The sequence below is a fragment of the Cicer arietinum genome, chromosome 3, assembly GCF_000331145.2.
Source record: "Cicer arietinum cultivar CDC Frontier isolate Library 1 chromosome 3, Cicar.CDCFrontier_v2.0, whole genome shotgun sequence".
Taxonomy (NCBI): Eukaryota; Viridiplantae; Streptophyta; class Magnoliopsida; order Fabales; family Fabaceae; genus Cicer; species Cicer arietinum.
This window is the reverse complement of record NC_021162.2, coordinates 62954077-62973716: the sequence shown is the minus strand read 5'-3', so window position 1 is coordinate 62973716 and position 19640 is coordinate 62954077. Positions and strand designations below refer to the sequence as shown.

At 30.6% G+C, this 19640-nt stretch overlaps 2 protein-coding genes across 5 annotated transcripts in view; one reads left to right on the top strand and one right to left on the bottom strand.

Annotated features, from left to right (window-relative positions):
* Window positions 1-517: 517 nt before the first annotated feature.
* On the bottom strand, window positions 518-7210 carry LOC101510882 (COP9 signalosome complex subunit 7). 3 transcript variants are annotated; one of them, XM_004492880.4, is made up of 9 exons: window positions 6858-7210; window positions 6039-6114; window positions 5367-5455; window positions 4995-5084; window positions 3078-3122; window positions 2917-2987; window positions 2414-2549; window positions 1265-1353; window positions 518-889 (listed from the first exon to the last, which is right to left on the bottom strand). In XM_004492880.4, exons 1-9 carry the CDS (start codon window positions 7017-7019, stop codon window positions 868-870), a joined length of 780 nt encoding a protein of 259 aa, XP_004492937.1. In that variant the 5' UTR covers window positions 7020-7210; the 3' UTR covers window positions 518-867. The 3 variants fall into 3 exon arrangements, with proteins under 3 accessions (XP_004492937.1, XP_004492938.1, XP_004492939.1); XM_004492881.4 differs by having other exon boundaries at window positions 1265-1373; window positions 6858-7189; XM_004492882.4 differs by having other exon boundaries at window positions 1265-1370; window positions 6858-7189.
* Window positions 7211-11483: 4273 nt separating this feature from the next.
* Window positions 11484-19640, top strand: part of LOC101510447 (leucine carboxyl methyltransferase 1 homolog) — a 9550-nt gene continuing 1393 nt past the window's right edge. The window contains exons 1-10 of one of the 2 annotated variants that reach the window (XM_004492879.3): window positions 11486-11665; window positions 12146-12234; window positions 12326-12468; window positions 13648-13695; window positions 14009-14090; window positions 14490-14592; window positions 15401-15521; window positions 15609-15656; window positions 17382-17465; window positions 18302-18366. In XM_004492879.3, the coding sequence (XP_004492936.1) occupies window positions 11601-11665; window positions 12146-12234; window positions 12326-12468; window positions 13648-13695; window positions 14009-14090; window positions 14490-14592; window positions 15401-15521; window positions 15609-15656; window positions 17382-17465; window positions 18302-18366 (848 nt within the window). In that variant the 5' untranslated portion in view covers window positions 11486-11600. Of the gene's footprint in view, window positions 11666-12145; window positions 12235-12325; window positions 12469-13647; window positions 13696-14008; window positions 14091-14489; window positions 14593-15400; window positions 15522-15608; window positions 15657-17381; window positions 17466-18301; window positions 18367-19640 lie in introns of both variants that reach the window. The other variant, XM_073366660.1, reaches the window with a different exon arrangement.

Genomic DNA, 19640 nt, shown 5'->3' with positions numbered 1-19640 from the left:
ATAGTAAAAATTTAATAAGAGTATATATATAGCGGTGCTGGCAATAGTTGCTGTGGTGGTAATTGGTGGGAAAGGAAAAAAGATTATATAGAAAACATTCAAATACATGTTCTTGCCTCGGTGGAGAACGCTACCCCAATATTCAGGGAGTACAAGACGAGCAACTTGGTAAACACAGAAATTAAGAAATCATATTTCAAAAGCCTTCGGAAAGGTTCACCTTAATGTGAAGGCTGCTTGAACAGATGAGGGTTTATGAGCTGCTCGAATGGTTTAAAATCCAAAACTTCTTACTAGTTCCTCTGTTCGACCCACCATTGATTAAAAAGAAAGAGAAAATAAAATCAAAGACCGAGTGGAACAATGGATGGAAGGGGCTGAGCAGCTGAGGGCAGATCGCAGAAAGTTGGTGAAAGGTACAGTTTTATGATGTATCGGTGGAGTAACCTATATTACTCACCGCCATGTATATCTAACTTTTGGAATATGTATTCACTAGAAAGTATAGCAATGCAACTGAGGCAGTATAAATGAAGCATAATATAAAAGAAAACTGTAGCATTTTAGCATAAAAATAAAGCCGCACCACCACCACCTTAGCTTGTTCTAACCAACTCAGTATGAAGTATTAACAATGGTTCCAGAAATACTATCCATTTCCAAAATACAACCTCAAAGAAATAAAAGGTGTTCCTTTTTGTTCCTTGTTCCTATCTCAGCTTTGTGGGGTGACAGACAAGTGCAGTATGGATGTGAGATTTACTTGTCTCCAAAAGCTGATATTCTCAGTTGACGCATGCCATGAATAAAAGTCGGGCAAGCAACTAAAACACCCAATTCATTGAGCTCCTTTATCTACTACAATCCTCAAGATATCGGATGCCGCCTCCTGCAAATTTTCAAAGCCAAGAGTCTTATGACTAGGAATACAAGGATGATTTGATTTTCGATAAACATCTATATTCAGTTTCCTTTATAATGCCATATCTGATCTCAGTCTCACTGATTATGCCATACCAATTTAGAATAAAAAGGTCAAGAGGAAAATAGAGGCAGTGATGATAAGTCACAAATATTAATGCAAAACCGACAGCAAAACTCAAGTAACACCAGCTTCATTGATTAATTGAAGATGATAGACCAGTCAGACACCAAAAACATGTTGATAAATTTAGGTGATTTAATGGTCAGTTTCAACGCAGAAAATCAATTTATTAAGATAATTGATCAAATACTTGACTGACATGGAGTTTTCTCAAATTACCTCTTCGGTCGGCTTCGATCTTCTTCATAATCCATCACTCCACCAGATTCAGAGCAGATCTCCTCATGCCCTCTGAAGTCGATGTCGGCCTGCTTACAGTGTGTAACTTCTGCCACGATGTAAGTAAGACACGTCGACCAATATATCCCAATCATAAAGAACAGACATTTAAGATTGCTACTTCTGTATTTTCTTATAAAACTCATAGACATCACAAGGATAGCCTTGAAGTTGAAGGCTACAATGCAGTAACTGTGAAGGGCTAAAAACTTAGCTAATGTTATTTTGATTACAAAAGAGTAAGGGGAACTGTTGCTGCAGCAGATTTGCCCTCATAGTTTTAAAGTCAAATTCATTAACATAGTGATATTGGGACTTCCTATACATGGCTCTATATACAGGCAGCAGTCTAATTTAACAACGGTTATTCTACTATAAATGTATTTCCTTCTTTCATAGGAATCCATAATCTATTATCATGAATATCTTTCAGTAGTAAACTTCCTCATCCATATACCTAGTAGAGAAGTTGGCAGGTTTCAAGGAACTGTCCAACTCAATCAAACTAACATCAAATCATCGGATTAATGCAGTACTGGCTATCTCAAATTGGGGTTTTCAATTTCAGTCCCCAAACGTGTATGTTAAGAGTCTTGTTTGCAGTGAGAAATTCGCCAATTCATTTAATGAACTTAAAAAAATGTACAAAACTAATTTTTCCCACCCCATTTCTAGTTTGTCACCCCTTAGACGAACAAATTTCACAAATTAATTCTTCTGCAAAATTAACATATATATTGATTGGTTCCGTTGAAAGATAAGCTTATGGCCACACAAAAACCCCCAACTATGCACCAACATTCAGCAAAAATAAAAACAAGAAACATCAGAATATTAATGGGACATAAAATAACAAAAGAAATGTGTAGGGTGAGACTTTAATGGTTTGAAAGTCAGTGTGGAACATGAACATAGAGACATCAGTCAAAAGCACAAACCAAAGGGTAGATACATCGATTTTGACATTGAGAGCAGTATATAATAGAAATTGTATAAAGATCAAGCTTTTCAACGGGACATTTTCTCATCTATATTTAAGAATAAAAAAATTTCTGAAAAAGTAAATATATAAAAATAAATCCAACCGACCTTGAAAAGGGACTTCTTTACTTCTTCAACCTTCTCTTCCACATCCTTCCTGTGCTTCTTGTCAATTTCACTCATTGCATCAGCCCATTTTATCTTATCTTGAATTGAAACAAGCATATTTTCCGATGTAGATAACCTGGGTTTCCCATACATGAATTAAATTTTAGCAGTTGAAGAGAAACTCTATAGTACATCGCATAAAAAAAAGTTAGCCTTGTATAAGCAAACACCCTTTTGAGAAGTCTATAACCAAAAAAACAAGACGGAGAGAATTGCAAATCTAAAGATTACAATTTATATAAAAAAAGAATAGTGTGTTAATAATTGAAACTTAAACCAACTTCAATCGAGCATAAAAGCTAAACAGTCATAAGTGTAGGAATGTTCTGGAAAGTGGCCATAGTCCAACATCAGATCTTTTTTCAGGTAAGGGTGATTGATTTGATAATAATGACATATAAATACAAGTCACTCAAGCCCCTATTTAAAGAAAGATAGATTACCAGTTGGAGAGTGTCTGTATCATATTCCCCAGCTGACCAGGCCTCAAGTCCCTACCTGCTGCAAATTGGACCTGAAATCACGCTCAAAGATCAAAGAAACTCCTAACAGACAATCTTCAAATGGAAAAAAAAAATAACAATAAATGATAATGAGCTAGGACCTCAAAGCATCGTCGCAACTGATCCAGCTTCCCTCTGACTATTCCCTGATAAGAGTGAGAAAAGTTAGAAAAGATATCCCAGGCCATACATAAAATATTGTTTCCAAGTTAATACTTCATTAATCTGACTATCCAGCATCTGGAGAAAGACAAGATAAAAAAAAAAACCAAAAAAAGAACAAATAGTACTACATTATTAACAAATTAATGAGTGGCTGAATAAAGAACAAATAATTAAATTGTGCAATATCCATAGACATAGCGGTATTGAACAGAGATCATTAACATAAAAAGTACAGTACAGTCTCCTGATCCCTTTCAAAGAGTAACTGAGAGTACATATGTAGTCTCCTGATCCATAGACATAGCGGTGTTGAACAGTGTAGATTCTGTTCATAGTCTCGGATTGTGGCACAGGGTGGTTGACCACAAAAAATCTAAAGAATGGCGGGATAACTGCTACTGGAGATTAAATACAAGATAAGTAGTTTACACTGAAAAATATAAATGTTCAAATAAGTGAATTTTTAAATTTTGTATGCTACAGGTTCTGACCAGTTACTGTTATCAGCTACAAATTGACCTGCAGTCTGTTGTAAATACACTAGACCACACTTTTCCTGTGGGAGAATTTTAAGTGTTTGTTAGAAACTGTTGGTAAATGGGTGACTTATCTGGTTAGTTAGGTTAAGGATGTTAGTGCAGTGGTAACTGCCTAGCTTTGTAATCAAAATGGATAGTTTGAATCCCACTGGGGAACTTATGGCCTAGTCCTCCGCCCTCTTCCTATATAAATAATAATATTCTCCGTCCACCATTTAAAAAAACATGAAAAAGGTATGTTGCCTATGAATAGGAGGGATTGAGAGGGAGATGTATCTTGTCATTTGAGAGTGTCGAGGCTTTTGGCAAGGAGATTCCCGAAGTTCTGCAAGTCATATTTATCATCAAAGTCCTGATAGAGAATCAAATACAAAATTCAAAAAACCATTCAGTTCTCCGTGTCTCTAGCCAAGCCGCTTTCATTTTCTCCCAATTAGTTTCATTTTCTGGCTATTAAAACTTTATCATCAAAGCTATCGGTTGGTTGTAACATTGAATGGGATCAACATCTTATTTGCTTCAATTGCTAAACCTTATATGGAAGAACACCTAAACATCTCCAATGTGAACATTTCCTTTAGCAGATTGTCTCGCATATAGATTTTCTATAGTTTTGGCTGATATCTACCGACATTAAATTTAAGACCTCCAGAACTGATGCTTTTTGTTTCCCTTTCATTCTCCTCTTTCTCTTTTAATGAGTCCTTCATTGCAATTGCAATAACATACATATCAATCCCAGATAGTGGCGTGTAGCATCCAACCTCAAAAATGTAATAGCAGTATAGCACATAGCGGGACAGCTGCTATTCTGAATTCATCTTAAAATATTAATCAGATAATTAATACAAACACACACACACATATATATATGTGCTGAAAATTAAAATAATACTCAAAATTCATGAAATACTCAAATAAAAAAAATAAAGTCATAGATCTTAAGCAAAACATAGAAGTAAATACCCAAAAAAGTCAAAATACAAACAAGTTTAAGCATCCAAGACTTATTAAAACTAAACATTAAAATTTAAATTCAACAAGTATCTAATTAAAAAAGGTTATTCTGTATTAAGCTTTTAGCAGCTGTTGCGCCCATGAATATATGTCATTAAGTCCGATATAGAGGGCGCTACAGCAAACCGCTCCACTACAGACTTCCAATAAAGGCACTATAGCCGCTCCACTATGCCGTTAAAAAATGCTATTGATAACATATAATAATAATGATAATAACAATCATGTAATTGTACATTCAGTTAATTATTTTCACATTTGAACAGTAAATACTCTTTGGAAGGGAATGGTTCCTACCGCATACATGCACTCATTAATTAGAAAATCTTCAAGCTCACGAACATTTGTCACATCTAGCTCCTGCATCAATTGGTCATAGGGTAGTACCTGAAAATAACTGAAATTGTAAGAATAAATTGCAATAAAATATTACAAGGACGAACATTCAAACAGAAAATCAAAACATGGAATGTTAATTAACTAGGTATGTCCTACATAATCACATAGAACAATTTAAGATGAAAAAGCAATTTAAAATGACGAATTAGATGAAACAATCTTATATAAAATCAAAAAATAGATTCAAGGGAAGAGTTGGTTTCCTTGTCCACCTTTGATTGAAAAAGACATATGATGGGAAAAGACTGAGGGGAGGATAAAATACTCTACCTTATATGTCTCAGCGAGGGTAAGAACTGTAAGTTGCTTAAGCTTGAGAATCTGATCAGGTGTCAATTGCGGAAGGCGGTCAGAGTTACCTATAAGCCACTTTAACTTTTTAATAAACACCATTTATTACTTCCATATACACAATACACATAAATGGTAAAAGATTTTTTTTATAAAAAAGACACAGCAAAAATAACAAATTTCACTACTGACAATTACAAAGTAGAAATAAAGTGGGGAGGATTCTTACATCTCAAGACACACATAGTGGGATTCAAAATAGTAGGACATCATTGTGTATCCCAAATCCCAAAATGAAAAATAAGCCACAATGCTGTTGTGCATATACAAGTCCAAGTGTACAGTAAATTCTATGTATTAACCTTAACTTTTTTATGACATAAATTATGACCGCAGTTTATTAATACATATCATCCTTTTCTATGGCCATCTTTACGAAGGTTACACAACTTACTATCTCGTGATATTAATATCCAGTCATCTTGAATTAAGAATAAATTTAAAAACCACAAATCCCCAGGCATGTGTTATGGTACAGTTAAGGACTGTTCCTACGACATTATTCTACTGGAAAAGAAAAACATTAAAGGAATGCAACAAAACACACACCAGGCATAAAATTTAAACAGAAATGTCAACCAATATACTTACTCTTGTAGTCGCTCCATATTCCATGAGCAAACAGACGAAGCAAATCAAGGTAGACAGAATTATCAGTTGCTTCCAGCTGCAAAACATCATAGTCAAAAAAGTTATGGCAGACATATCAAATAGAAACTAGTTGCAAATTTATTAGCAAAAAAGTTATGGCATTCATAGGAGAATGTTACTTACAAGTTTGGCTTAATTGTAGTTTTAGTCTCCTATTTTTACTGATTCACGAAATTAATCCCCCTATTTTAAAAATCGACAATTTAAGTCCTCCTTATGATTTTTAACTAAAAAATTGTTTTAAAGAACTTGTCATATGATATGATGATGTAGAATGATTAACAATTTAACAACGTAAAAATTTAACTTACAATTTCAGAAATTTTCATATTTGTAATTTAATTAATGACATGAATAATTAATGTATCTAAATGGTTTATATCATGAAATTCTATCTAACCTCACACATGAGAGAGACAAAACAATGTCGACTTTTAAAATAGAAATATCAATAAGCCTTAATAACAAAAAAATAAGCAGTAACTAATCAAATTGACCACGCCATAAAACACTAGTTTTCTACAGCACCCGACTCATTCATGATCACAGCGAACACAAACAACGTGAAACGATTTAAAATAAATATACAGAAAATAAGAAAACATTACTATTATTATTATCGTTTCGCTTTGCAATCGATTAGCACTCTCGTATGGGAAAAAACAATCTATATAAAAAATAAGCACAACAACAGAAAACGAAAAGAAAAAAATAGGGGAAAATAAATGATGCGCAGAGAGATAGTGAAGAAAGAGGAACCTGAAGAACATTGGGGAGGGCGAGAATCTCAGAGAAAGCGAAGAGTAAAGGGTTCGAGGTTGCTTCGACAATGACGGAAGCGAGTGAGGGAGCATTGGATACAGCAGAGGCTTGTTTGACGAAGTGATCGATGAGCTCCGATTGCCTCTGCTCGATGTCCATCTTCAAAAATGGTGAACGAACAAGGATTTTCGAAGGGAGAATCGATTCGATTGAGGGAAAAAATCGAAAGGGTTTTAGGTTTAGGGTTTCAATTACGGTTGAGGATTTCAATAACTGTTTGAAAGAGCTTTTGGTAGTGAGAAGAGAGCTTGTGTATAACAGATGAAGGATCTCGTGGTAAAGATGTTTTTCTCAACATTTTCTTAAATATTTACTCTAATAATAATTCAACAATTATTTTTATCTGTTTTAGAAATAAATGCATCAATCATACGTTATTGCATTATTGGTATATTGGTATTATCTATCTTTACCAAAAAAAATGTTGGTATACAACTACTTATAACTTTTTCACAAAATACAACTCGTGATGTTTTAAGTTTTTCAAAATAACATAATTTGGTTGTTTATATTTTTTTAGTATTAAAAATTTTTATATTTAATTTAATTTTCGATTAAATTTTATATGTTTTTAATTTTTAAATTGAATTTTGTTTGGTTATTAGTATTTAAGTTATATTAAATTATTCTTTAAATTTAATAATTTGTTTCTTCTATATTCTGTTTTTGAATTTAATCATCAATTTATTACACTTAACACATATTTATTTATTATATTCATTAATTCTTGAAAAAACATGTTTCAAAAACAGATAAAAAAAATCTGAAAATGATAATTTATTAAAACAAAAGTGTTTTTTTACATAGAACATGTAATAATCGGACTTTAAGTTAGTGTTTTAAAATGGATTATTCTTACACTATGGTGTAAAATTTATATCTATATTTATACACAAACGCAATTAAATTTATATTTATTACACAATTAGTAAAACTATCTCACAATCTTTTATTAAAAATATGACTGTGTCACTTTAATGGACAGCAAATTACAATATTTTAAAAATCTCACTTTACAATATTAAATCAAATAATAATAAGAATAAGAATAACAATAATAATAATAATAATAATATTCCTTTCAAAAAATTAATTATAATAATATTTTATCTATTTAATTTTAATGTATTAACTAAACACGTCATTTTTTTTAGTTTTTTTTTTTTTCTTTGATCCATTTTTAGTTTTAACTTCTTACAATTTTGTCACAAACATCGAATCCAACACATGAAATTAATCAATAAGGATATCAATTACACTTTATACTCAATGATGAACATTTCAATTATTATAAAATTATAACAACCTATTTCTATATGAAGTTTAAAATATTTGTGACTGTTTACCACGAATCAAAATTTTTCATGAATACAAAAAAATTATTTTTTAAATATGCATTCATATAATTAATTATATATATATATATATTTAATATTAAATAATAAAATTTCATTTAGCTTTATTATTTATTGCCTTTTTAGATATGCATTAATAGAATTAAAAAATTAACATACATATATTATTATACTTTTATTAACAATGGTTGGTAAAAAATTATTATATGTTTATCTAATACAGTTTTGTCTTTGATTTTTTTCTCACCAATTTGTTTTTGTTTTACGGCCTATCCAATTAAAAAATGTTATAATTATACAATTATTTTAATATATAATATGATGAAACATATTTTTTTTTTACCATTTCATAATCATTTTGTGAGATAATTTATTTTATTGATTTTCATTACAAACAATAATAAAAGTATAATTTTGTATTAAAATATAAATATGTATATATTGTCTCATATAAATTATTATACACAATCTTAATAAAATAATATTCTTAAAATTGAAATGGTATAAGTATTTATATAAACAATACAATTACTTCTATGTGCATGACACAAGTCTTCACGATGAAAAAATATACTCTATAATATTTTTTTATTTTTAATTAATTGTTATAAATAAAAATAATACCAAAAAATATTTCAAATTAATTATATTTCAATAAGTAAAATCATTTTAGATTATTTTAGTTTTGTTAATAACTGCAAAAAACCATTTATGTGAGGTACGTGTCAACTAATTTATAGTTTATTTTGCAATCATAAATATTGTAAGTGCAATATCCATTTTTATATTTTGTAGTTTAATTAAATTTATAAAGTATTTTTTGTAGTATAATATTTATCCTTTTTACAGTTATTAAATTTTAACTGTGTAAAATTTTAAAATAGAAAGGAATTTGAGATATTAAAAATATTGGGTTTCATTTATTCCTTTTTTTAAAGGTATAACTTTTTTTCTTTTAAATTTATCGTAATTGTTTATCAACAACAATAAAAATACTAATATAATCAATAAAAAATAAATAATTTTTGTATAATATATTTATTTATATCTATATTTTTTCATGTCTGTTTTTCCATTTACGTTGTTGATGTATATAAATAAATTTTTTTTATTACACTAAACTGTTAAATTATCGTTTTACTTCCCATCAATTTTCTCTTATTTCAATTTCTTTTATCTCATCCATATTTCTTTCGTTTACCAAATAAAATGCAATGAGGTAGGGAATAAATTGTTCCCTACAGAAGTAGCCTTTTATAAAGAACAAAAAGTGTGTTGCGCCTAAGTTCAAATAGCGAACAAAGATAAGAAAGCTTTTGGGTAAGTTTTAAAAAAGTTAATTTCAACGCCTTTTGTTGAAAGCTTTACTTAAATTTTGTTTGGCCTTACTTTTCCTTAAAAGATGTAGAGAAGAAGATATGAAGTCGGACCGATCGGTATCTAAATTAAGTCATTTAATTTTTCTCAGATATTAAAACGAGTAATAATTCTTTTTTTTTTTTTTTTATCAAACAACTCTTTACGCTGTAATTTTAATATCTTAATATAAGAATATAGATTATTTCACTTTTAAAACTAATCTATAGATTAAATTTTAAATTAAAAGTTTTTACTAAAATAGATTAGTTCCGCGTATTTTTATAAAATTTTAAAATTATTTAATATTTAATTATATGATTTCCCGTGTTTTCATTTTTGTCTTTTTAATATATATTAAACTTTTAAAAATTATAAGTAAATATTAGTTATAAAATTATATAACTACAAATTTTAAATCTACGTCAAATTTTATGTGTTTTATAATTAATATGTTAAGTCAATAATAAATAATTGAATTAGTGAAATTTATCGTTTACATTAAATTATAAAGCAAAATAATTTATTTCAAACTTATGTTTAAAATTAACGGATCTTCACTCTATATATAATATAATAAAATAAGACGACTCAGTTGCAACATTTTTTCATCTAAATTAAGAATATTTTAGTAATAGTATAAATTAATTACAAAAGTAACATCACTAAGATTATAATAATAATAATAATTATTATTATTATTATTATCAACAAATAAATATAAAATAAAAAGTCTCACTTAGTGCTTATTATATTTGTTTCTACAACTTTCCACTCATTTTGATCATTGTGATTGCATCGAGTCCCTTCAAATATATTGAACATCCATTTTTTTCAAGATTTAAATATCAATTCATTTGTTTTTGACATGAATAATATTCATCTGGTCAAATTAAAATAGTACAGTGACTGAGAATAACACATACACGAACTTGTTAAAATTGAAAATGATTAATTTGCAAAGAGACTCAACACCTAAGTTAATAGTATTAAATGAAAAAATGCATATAAATTTGATAAAATTAAAGTGATCGAAATAATAATATCTCTAAATATGCAACATTGATAACACTTAAGTTATTGATTGAATTTATTTGTACTGAATTGAAGTAAATCTGAACAACATGAATATCGCAATAAGATGGAAAAACCAAAGTTTATATTTAGTTGACGAAATAACATAAAAATACAAATACAAAATTGATCTATATAAAATTCACTTATTTAAGTAAGAAGTTAAAGAAAAATAATATAGATAAGTGAGTTTGAACAAAAACAAATAATCATAAATCACCCCACTTATATTTTAAAAAAATGAAAATAGAAAATACCTAAAAAAAAGATATGAGATCTAAACCTAATTTTTTCTTTGATGTAAAAATTCCTTACGTACTAATTCATAAAAGTTGAAACCTAAACATCATGAATATCAATATATTCAACTCCCAACAACAAACTATTTTTTCAAATGCTTTCCATATCAATGATTCACCATAACAGCTAAATGATCTCATATTTTTACATACCACTGTTTCAACATTGTGTTCTAAAGTTTTCATTTTTATTTCACTTTCATGATCTTAGGTTAGAAATACTACTTTAAATTTTGTTTCAAAATAATCTTTTTTATCCAATATTCTCTAACATACACATGCAACACATTTTTTATTTTTAGAAGTTTTTAATTGTATTATTATTTGTTCTTTTAATAAATTTGTACTTACAAAAAATACTTTCTATTCAGTCCTGCATAATAAAATCAATTTACTCAAAAATAATTTATGTAGTAAACAAAATCAAAGATAACTTAACAGTACTAATTTTAGTTTTTGTTTAGACCCAAAGATAATTAATAGTTTTAGCTTTGACTAGAATTTATCTATCTAGCGAGAACGAGAAAGACGTGGTTCTTGTGTTATTCTTCCGGAGGCAAAACCTAACAAAAGAGGATCACCTTCGTTATTCAACCATGGCGGATAACAGTAACACTGCGGCGGTACAAGCTACCAATGATGACGCTTCCGCCAGCAAATTGTACGCACCCACCCCTTTCTCCTTTATCAATTAAGCAATTTGTCTTCTCGTTTTTTCTTTTTAATTGCCTTCAAGTTATTTCTGATTTTTTTGTTGCTTTCGGAACCGTGCAATTTGTTCAATGCAAAGATTGTTTCTCTTTGCCCATCCGAGTTAGTAGAGTATCACAAATCACATGCATTGTTTTTTAGCCTTTTTATAGCAATCGAAAATTCAAGTTGTGCTTGTATATGATTACGATGATGATTGTATTATTATTGCTATTGCATTGCTAAAAAACAAAGAGAAAATGGGGCGGAAATCATGGGAAGACGGGGCGTTTGAAGGATTCTTTTTAATTGTCATTTATAAAGCATTCTCCTTGTATTTATGTTTTAAGTCACTTTAAGATTTTGTTTATTTTGCTTTGGATTTTTTTTTCCCGAATTATAGATGTTATTCTTATATGCTGAATGTTTACTCCCCATAAACTGGCTGTAGGTCATGTGTGAAAAAGGGATACATGAAAGATGATTACATTCATTTGTTTGTGAGAAGGCCTGTAAGGAGATCTCCAATTATTAATCGTGGTAGGATTTAGCTTAAGGAGTTGACTTATGTAGGTACCTACCCTTTAAATGAGTAGCTAGTTGATTTTTTTAATTGTTTGTGAGTATGAAGGTTACTTTGCTCGTTGGGCCGCTCTTCGGAAACTTCTCTACCAGTTTCTTGATGTTGAGAAAAAAACTGATGAAAATGGTCCAACGAAGACGCAAATATTATCACTTGGAGCAGGCTTTGATACAACATATTTTCAGTTGCAGGTACCTTCCCTTTAAATGAGTAGCTTGGCCTTTAAAACTATAAATTTCCTCTTATTTTGGATATTTGCAGGTTAAGCGAAGGTTTGGATTGAGTTATTACTGACAACAAATCTTATTAAGATTTTAGTGTTTTGTGTTTTGATAGGACATGTGGACATTTTTTACTTCATTCTTGCTAATTGCCTGCTGCCTTAACAATTTTAATCTCTTTAGACTAGACATCATACTTTGTGCTATAAAAGAAGCAAAGACCTGCATCAAATATTTTTAAAATTAAGTTCTCATACCATGGGCATGCTTTAGTTCTTATTTTTTGTTTTTGTTTTTTGAGGGTGAATGTAACCTCCTCTCCAATCGTGTGCGCTAGTTATGTAAACGTGTTGAGGGAAAAATATTAGAGACAATGGATGTGAGATGAATGAATTTGGATGAATACAAAAATGATAATTAACTAATTGCCAGTTAATAAATTTCAAATCTTTTTATACTTGTTCTTTTCTATAATTTTAACTTGAATTAGAGTGGTGGAATTTTCTAATGCATATATAAATATCTAAGAGTTTATATCCATGCCTTGTGAATTCTCTTGACTGGGGCTTTTGCATTCACGTCTGTTTCTGTTCTCTTTCTCTTTGTTTATTATGTTTGTTCTGATTGCTCCAGAAAAAGTATGGAAATGGTTATTGTTGTGTCCTTCTATAAATGCTGCGCATATTGTTGAACGACGTCTTACTTCACCAAGTTTTGGCGTGTATTTAAATTATGATACTGTAATATCTGTGCAAAATATGCATGATTTCTAAGACAAAACATTATCAGTTGAACAATTACTCTAAAGCTTTTGTACACAATTTTTTCTATAATTTTCAGTCACTATATGGTTTAGATTACAACATTATTGTTGATTGGTAGCAAATAAGATTGACTTCTTTTACCCATGCACCTCAAAGGTGCAAATTAAATCTGTATGCTGCATGATGGGATCCTTTCCTGTTTTCTTAGTCTCCTTCTTCTTGTTTGGATGTGACTATGGATTTGTACAATTTTGTACTTTGTTACCAATTATCATTTGTTCTAGTTTTTCTTGTAACCTTTTGCTTATCATATCATCATTAACCTAGGGTGTGTTGCCATGTGCCTAATTAGAGTTGTAACTTGTTAAAAATCTCTTGTTGGCAGGATGAGGGGAAAGCACCGCATTTATACGTGGAAGTAGACTTTAAGGAGGTAGAAACTTGAATACCTTTAAAATTTTATTTGCCAATGCAACCTTAATTTCTAGTTGTTTATGAGTTCCGAGTTGGATTGGTCATAGACGTTTTGTCAAGAAACCCATGGTTAATACAATCTGGTTTCACTAAATATATGTCTAATTGCAAAATGAAATAGAAAAAGCTGTATATAGTTTTCAAATTGTGAGTAAAAAGGCTGTATATAGTTTTCAAACTGTCAAATAGAAAAAGCTGTATATAGTTTTCAAACTGTCATTATTGGTATATAGACTATAGAAAGTTAAACTCCTATCATGCTTGTCATCCAGGTAACAAGTAAAAAGGCTGCACTTATTGAGACTTGCAGTCAACTGAAGGATAAGCTTGGTGAAACAGCTTCCATTTCACGAGGTAAGCAGTGCTTATTATGGTGCTTTATATGGAAGGGACATTGTCTGATGATTTTAATCTCATATTCTGGTGATGTCCATTTCTTTTGTGCTATCACACATTCACATGGTATCTAACTTATAAAGAATTAATTAGATTAAAACAAATCTAGAAATACTATAATCTACTTGTATTCAACTCTACATTATAACTAGAGCAAAAGAATTGCTAGGATAAACTGAAAGCTGTAGCAGAAGATTAGAGAAGTTTTTCTGCCACTCAGTTTAATCTTAGAGCTACATACATTTAAACAAAATATGGTCTTTTCACTATGATATTTAGAACCATCAATACTGAATGTTAGCATGCATGATTATTGCTGATCCACACTGATGCTTGTTATGCGCCGTTCTCTGCCAGAGAAAGGAGAAGTGGTCAGTGCTCATTATAAACTAGTCCCTGCAGATTTGCGTGATGTAAAACAGTTAAATGATATTATAACCATTACTGAGATGGATCCAAGGTATGTATTGGGATTCAATCCTCACACTTTCTCTTTTGTTAAATTCTGTTACCATCAACATAATATTGATAATTGTTTGGATCTATCAGCCCATTCTACTAAAGGATATGAAAATAAATAAAATAATCTTAGAATATGAATACAAACAGGGTTTTAAATAGAGTGCTGATACCTGATCTTGTATTTCTTCAAATTTATTGTTTTCTCATTCATCTCTTATAAATTTATAAATCACCAGACTTCTGAATTCAATAATTAGCCAGCAATATTGTATATCTCCATATACAGCTAAAAGTTATACCACAGCAGAACACTTTTTAAATGCCTTTGCCAGTGGATATAATTAATAGTTTTTAGCATCTCCTTGGAAAGTGATAAATATAAATAAAAAGAGCTCATAGGGTCTAGAATCTTCAAAATTGAAAACGAATTTTGAAGAATATGCTTTTGAATATTATAATTGGTGAGCGGCACTATGCTCCTTTATACATATTACAATCATATATGTTATATTTAAGAAATGGAAAGTGGCAGGAAGAAACCAAGTTTTGGGCATGGGAATTCTTAATTTTAATGCTGTTTCTATGGCTTCATGCACTAACTTATTAATATATAAATAAATTATTGTTATATAAATATGTTTATAGAGTTTTATGATCTTATAGTTACTAACGACAGTCAAATGTTGGAGGATTTAATGCCAATTTCTTGTATCTTTTGCTGTTTTATATATTTGTGTGCTCGTAAATGTGTAGACACATGCCTTTCATGATCCAGGTTCTATAAATTGATTCATTCTTGTTATCAGCCTGCCAACTTTTATAATTGCAGAATGTGTTCTGATTTACTTGGATCCAGATTCAAGTTGTCAAGTTGTTGGTTGGGCCTGCCAAACATTTTCAACAGCAATATTTTTTCTTTATGAGCAGGTTACAAACTTCATAGTTTCTCACTGTACTACTTTTTATGGGAATAAACTAGGATTTTCTTTGCATTATATGGTACTTTCTTAACAGATCCATCCAGATGATGCTTTTGGCCAGCAGATGATCAGAAATTTGGAGGTATGGATGTCAAAGTTTTGTTTTATACCAGACTTTTAGATCTCAATTGATTGATTTTAAGTTACCACTGGAAAATGTCTGATACTCTGATCTCAAAAAGTGGATGTCTGTGCTCTCTCGAACACACATCATATGTGCTTTGCCTTTGTACTCTCTAATTGCTCTACCTTCTTTTTGTTCATTATACTATTTTACTCATAAGTGTGTAGCAAGTGGTAGTATTTGAGCCTTAGTGAGATGAGCTTTAAATGTAATGTTAGGAATTCACATCCCACCGAAGAATATTTGTGGGAAGGGATGATTTAATACCCCAAGCAAGGATCAGTCTGACCCATAGTTGGGTAGCTGATTGTGTGGTATAGTGTTTAAAGCATCGTAACCTTGGGCCATCGCAAATTGTTCATGACATTGCATTTTTTGTATCGTAATTAGTTGTTATGCCTATGGTTCTGGATGCTAGCTTTTTAAATTCAAGTTGCTATCCCTGCATAGTGGTCAAAACTCAACCCATCTTTGCCTCCATTTTTGTTGTTTTCAGCCCCATCTTTTTGGATGTTTTCACGATTTCTCCTGTTGTTTCGATAAGAACATTATAGGGTATTAGAGCTAGACTAGTTGAGAGAAAACAGTTTCTGATATTGGTGAAAAATGAATCAATTTCCAATGACAGTTTATGACACAAATACAATATTTATGAGCATGTCATTTTACGTAGTAGGTAGATACATGTAGTTGCAACTGAACAACTAACATTTAATGATAGCTATCTATAATAGAAAGCTAGTCTAGCGCAACAATAGTGAATGAAACTCATTTACTTGATATGGGCATCGTTTATTCTGTGAAAACATTTTGTGCTTTCATTTTCTAAAATATGTGTCCATTTTACCTTGATGAAAGACTTTTGAAATGAACCATTATCATGGAGAGAAGATGAAATGTTAGTTAATGAAGATGCATTTCCAGAAATAATGAAAACAATTTTTTGATATTTTCGTTGCTTATAGAAATGTAGACAGTTCATTTAAAAAATCTTTTTCCTTCCTTATTAACGAGTAAAATTAGCACGAATTTCAGGAAATAAAAATAGGAAATGTTTTTACAAAGTAAACAGACTCGAGTTTCTGTTTCAATGTAAAACAAACTTTTGTCTAGCTTTTGTTTCAATGTGAAAGCACCCTCTGGCCCACTGCTCGCCCATGTCCACAACTCTGGTTTTCCTTTAGTCTCTATTCACGCATCACGGCTTTGTCTTTGTTCATCCTTTGGTCTGTGTTCTCATATCGCAGTTTGCATGTCTGTTTCTTAAATTTCTTTCCCCTTGGGTTCTTCTTGCCCACTAATAGTTCACTTTCCCCTAATTTGATTGAATGCCTTATGTTTTCTTCTTTTGATTCCATCATCTTCCTTTTCTGGGACTTCATTCCCGTGCTCTGATTTTACCCTATTGATTATGACAGGTTTTCTTTGTGAACTTCACTCTTATCAAGGAGAAACTTATATTGAATTTGAATGATTTAAGTCTCAGAGGCTTATTTTATTTAAGATTTGGTGTTGTACTTTTTTCGCATATGCTCCAAGATTTTTATTGTTATTGTCTTGTTAATTATGCCTTTGATTGATATTGATTGTGCGTTTAGATTGTGACCTTTAATTATTAATTATGAATGTATTGTATGGATATATAAAATCATAATATGATTTATCTTTTCTGTCTTGCATCAGTGTCGAGGTTGTCCTCTGTTGGCCATTTATGCTACACCAACTTTACTTGCAAAGGAAAAATTATTTCTGGCCCAAGGATGGCAGGTATTTCATCCAACTTTGCCAGAAAAGAAGTCTTTGGTGTATTATATTAATGTGTATCTGATATATGATTCAATTTTCATTTACAAAAAACCTTCCAAATGATGGTAAAAAAATCATCTAGGCATGAATAGCCTGAGAAACATAGTAGACTTGGACTAAACTAGAAGTGGTTGGCAATTGCAACTCTTCTCTCCAAAATAGTCTTGAAAATTATAGTGTTGAGGTACTTGATTATTGATAACAGAGTTGTCATTGGTATGTATAAAAGTCATCTAGGCATGAATATCCTGAGAAACATAGTAATCCTATTGAGAAACATAGTATCCTGAGAAACATAGTATAAAAGTCATCTACCCATAACATGCAATTTCAAGTAGATAAAAAAAGTATCAATCCTATTGAGCAGGAGTATCCTTGGATATCTCTAGTATATCGTTTTAGTCCCTATACTAAAGAATATCTTCCCTCAATTCTGTTTTTTATCCTTACAAGGGAGTTTTTTGACATGATGGAGGAGGGCGATTGTAGGCTGAAGTGCTGAGAAATGGGCTCAGCATGGATTCGATCCAAGGACCAAGTAGTTATCTGAGGGACTTGGTGCCACTTGAGCTAAGGCTCTTAGGCTCTATTTCTATTACATAACTTTAAACAGTTAAAACTGAAACTCATTTTCCGTGTGATTACCGTTATATGAATTTTCACTTTTTCGTCATTTTCAAATCCTATTATTGACACCGATATTCCATTTTTATGAATAATCATGTAGTCATAATGCATATTTATTCTATCACTAACATGTTAATACTCTTATGCTATTTGTTTCTCATGGGTATCAGAAGTCTGTTGCATGGGACATGCTGAGAGTTTATAATGATTTTGTTGATGCTCAAGAAAGACGCAGGTATTATGCTGAATCATACCTGGAATCTTGTGTGCTACTTAAATTTATAAATTCTTTTGTTTATGCTGATGTTTTGATGCTAAAGGCAATTACTGACTAATAGCTGATGCAATTGACTTAATTCTCTTAAAAATGAGCTGATACTAAATTGTTTACAACAGCATTAGAATTAGGGTGTGCTTCGGCATTGCAAAGAAGAGTAAATTTCATAAAACAAAACTGTGGTATCCTCTTGTAGTCATGTGTGATCCTTCAGTTGTTTCTGGTCAAATAGCGTGATAATACATTGTCCAATAATACTCGGAATAATATTTGAACTTTGACAGAGTTTAAAAAAATTCGATGTTAGTATTAGTAATAACTATTACGAGCTTAAAAATCGTTTAACATGTTCCATATGAATACTATAGGGATTTGGGAAGAGTCAGAGTGAAAGGAAATGTGAGATAGAAGAGACCATGAACAACATTCTCTTATTTATTGATTGGGTATGGTGTCAGGCAAAGCTGTAACCCTTATTTATTCTAAGTCAAGACTCTTAATCTTAATTTAAGATTAGGAGTCTTAATTAACAGATAAAGAAACATAAGGATATAAAATGAATTTGGGAAGCTACTCCTAAGATATTGTCTAAGATACAAAAAATTGTGTATCTTGGTGTGATATAATGTGATACAAAATACAATGTACCTACCTATAGTAATTCTAATCATAGACTTATAATAATATAATCCCAATCCTAATAAAAAAACTAAACATAATTAAATATAGAAAGTAGGAATTCCCGAAGAGATCATATAAGATATTCAAATACTATAAAATACAATAATGATGTCACTAAATATTGTAACATTTACTTTGGTATTATACTGTTATTGGTTGTTGTTTTGGTACTTTAATCAGTGTATAACTTTTTTTCGTTACTTTCCTTCTTTGATCAGCAATCAAAACCAATAGTCACGGTTCAGTTTTTAAAACATCAATATACATATATGTTGGTGCATGGTAGGAATACAAATGGGACAATGAGGTGGAACATGGGAGAGTTGTAATTAGTGCCGTGCTGTACAAGCATAATAGTATAGTGAAATTAATCAAATTTCTTTAGTAGGAAGGGTGGGGACTAGTGGTCTCCCATTATCTCTGCATGAGAAGCATCTGTAATAGTTGCTTTCTCTTGATGCTTGCTTTTCCTGGCCTCTCTTTTTCAGAAGCATTGTCTGGTTTTTAATTGCCATCAAAATTTTTACCAGTACAAAGCATTATGTTCTATT

Excerpts from the sequence above, each read along its gene's own strand:
- LOC101510882 (XM_004492880.4), bottom strand. The coding sequence starts at position 7,019 with ATGGACATCGAGCAGAGGCAATCGGAGCTCATCGATCACTTCGTCAAA. Across the intron at positions 3,123-4,994 it reads TTAATGAGTGCATGTATGCG|GGAATAGTCAGAGGGAAGCT; the intron begins GTAGGAACCATT and ends CACTCTTATCAG. Across the intron at positions 1,354-2,413 it reads TAAAGAAGTCCCTTTTCAAG|GCCGACATCGACTTCAGAGG; the intron begins GTCGGTTGGATT and ends CACTGTAAGCAG.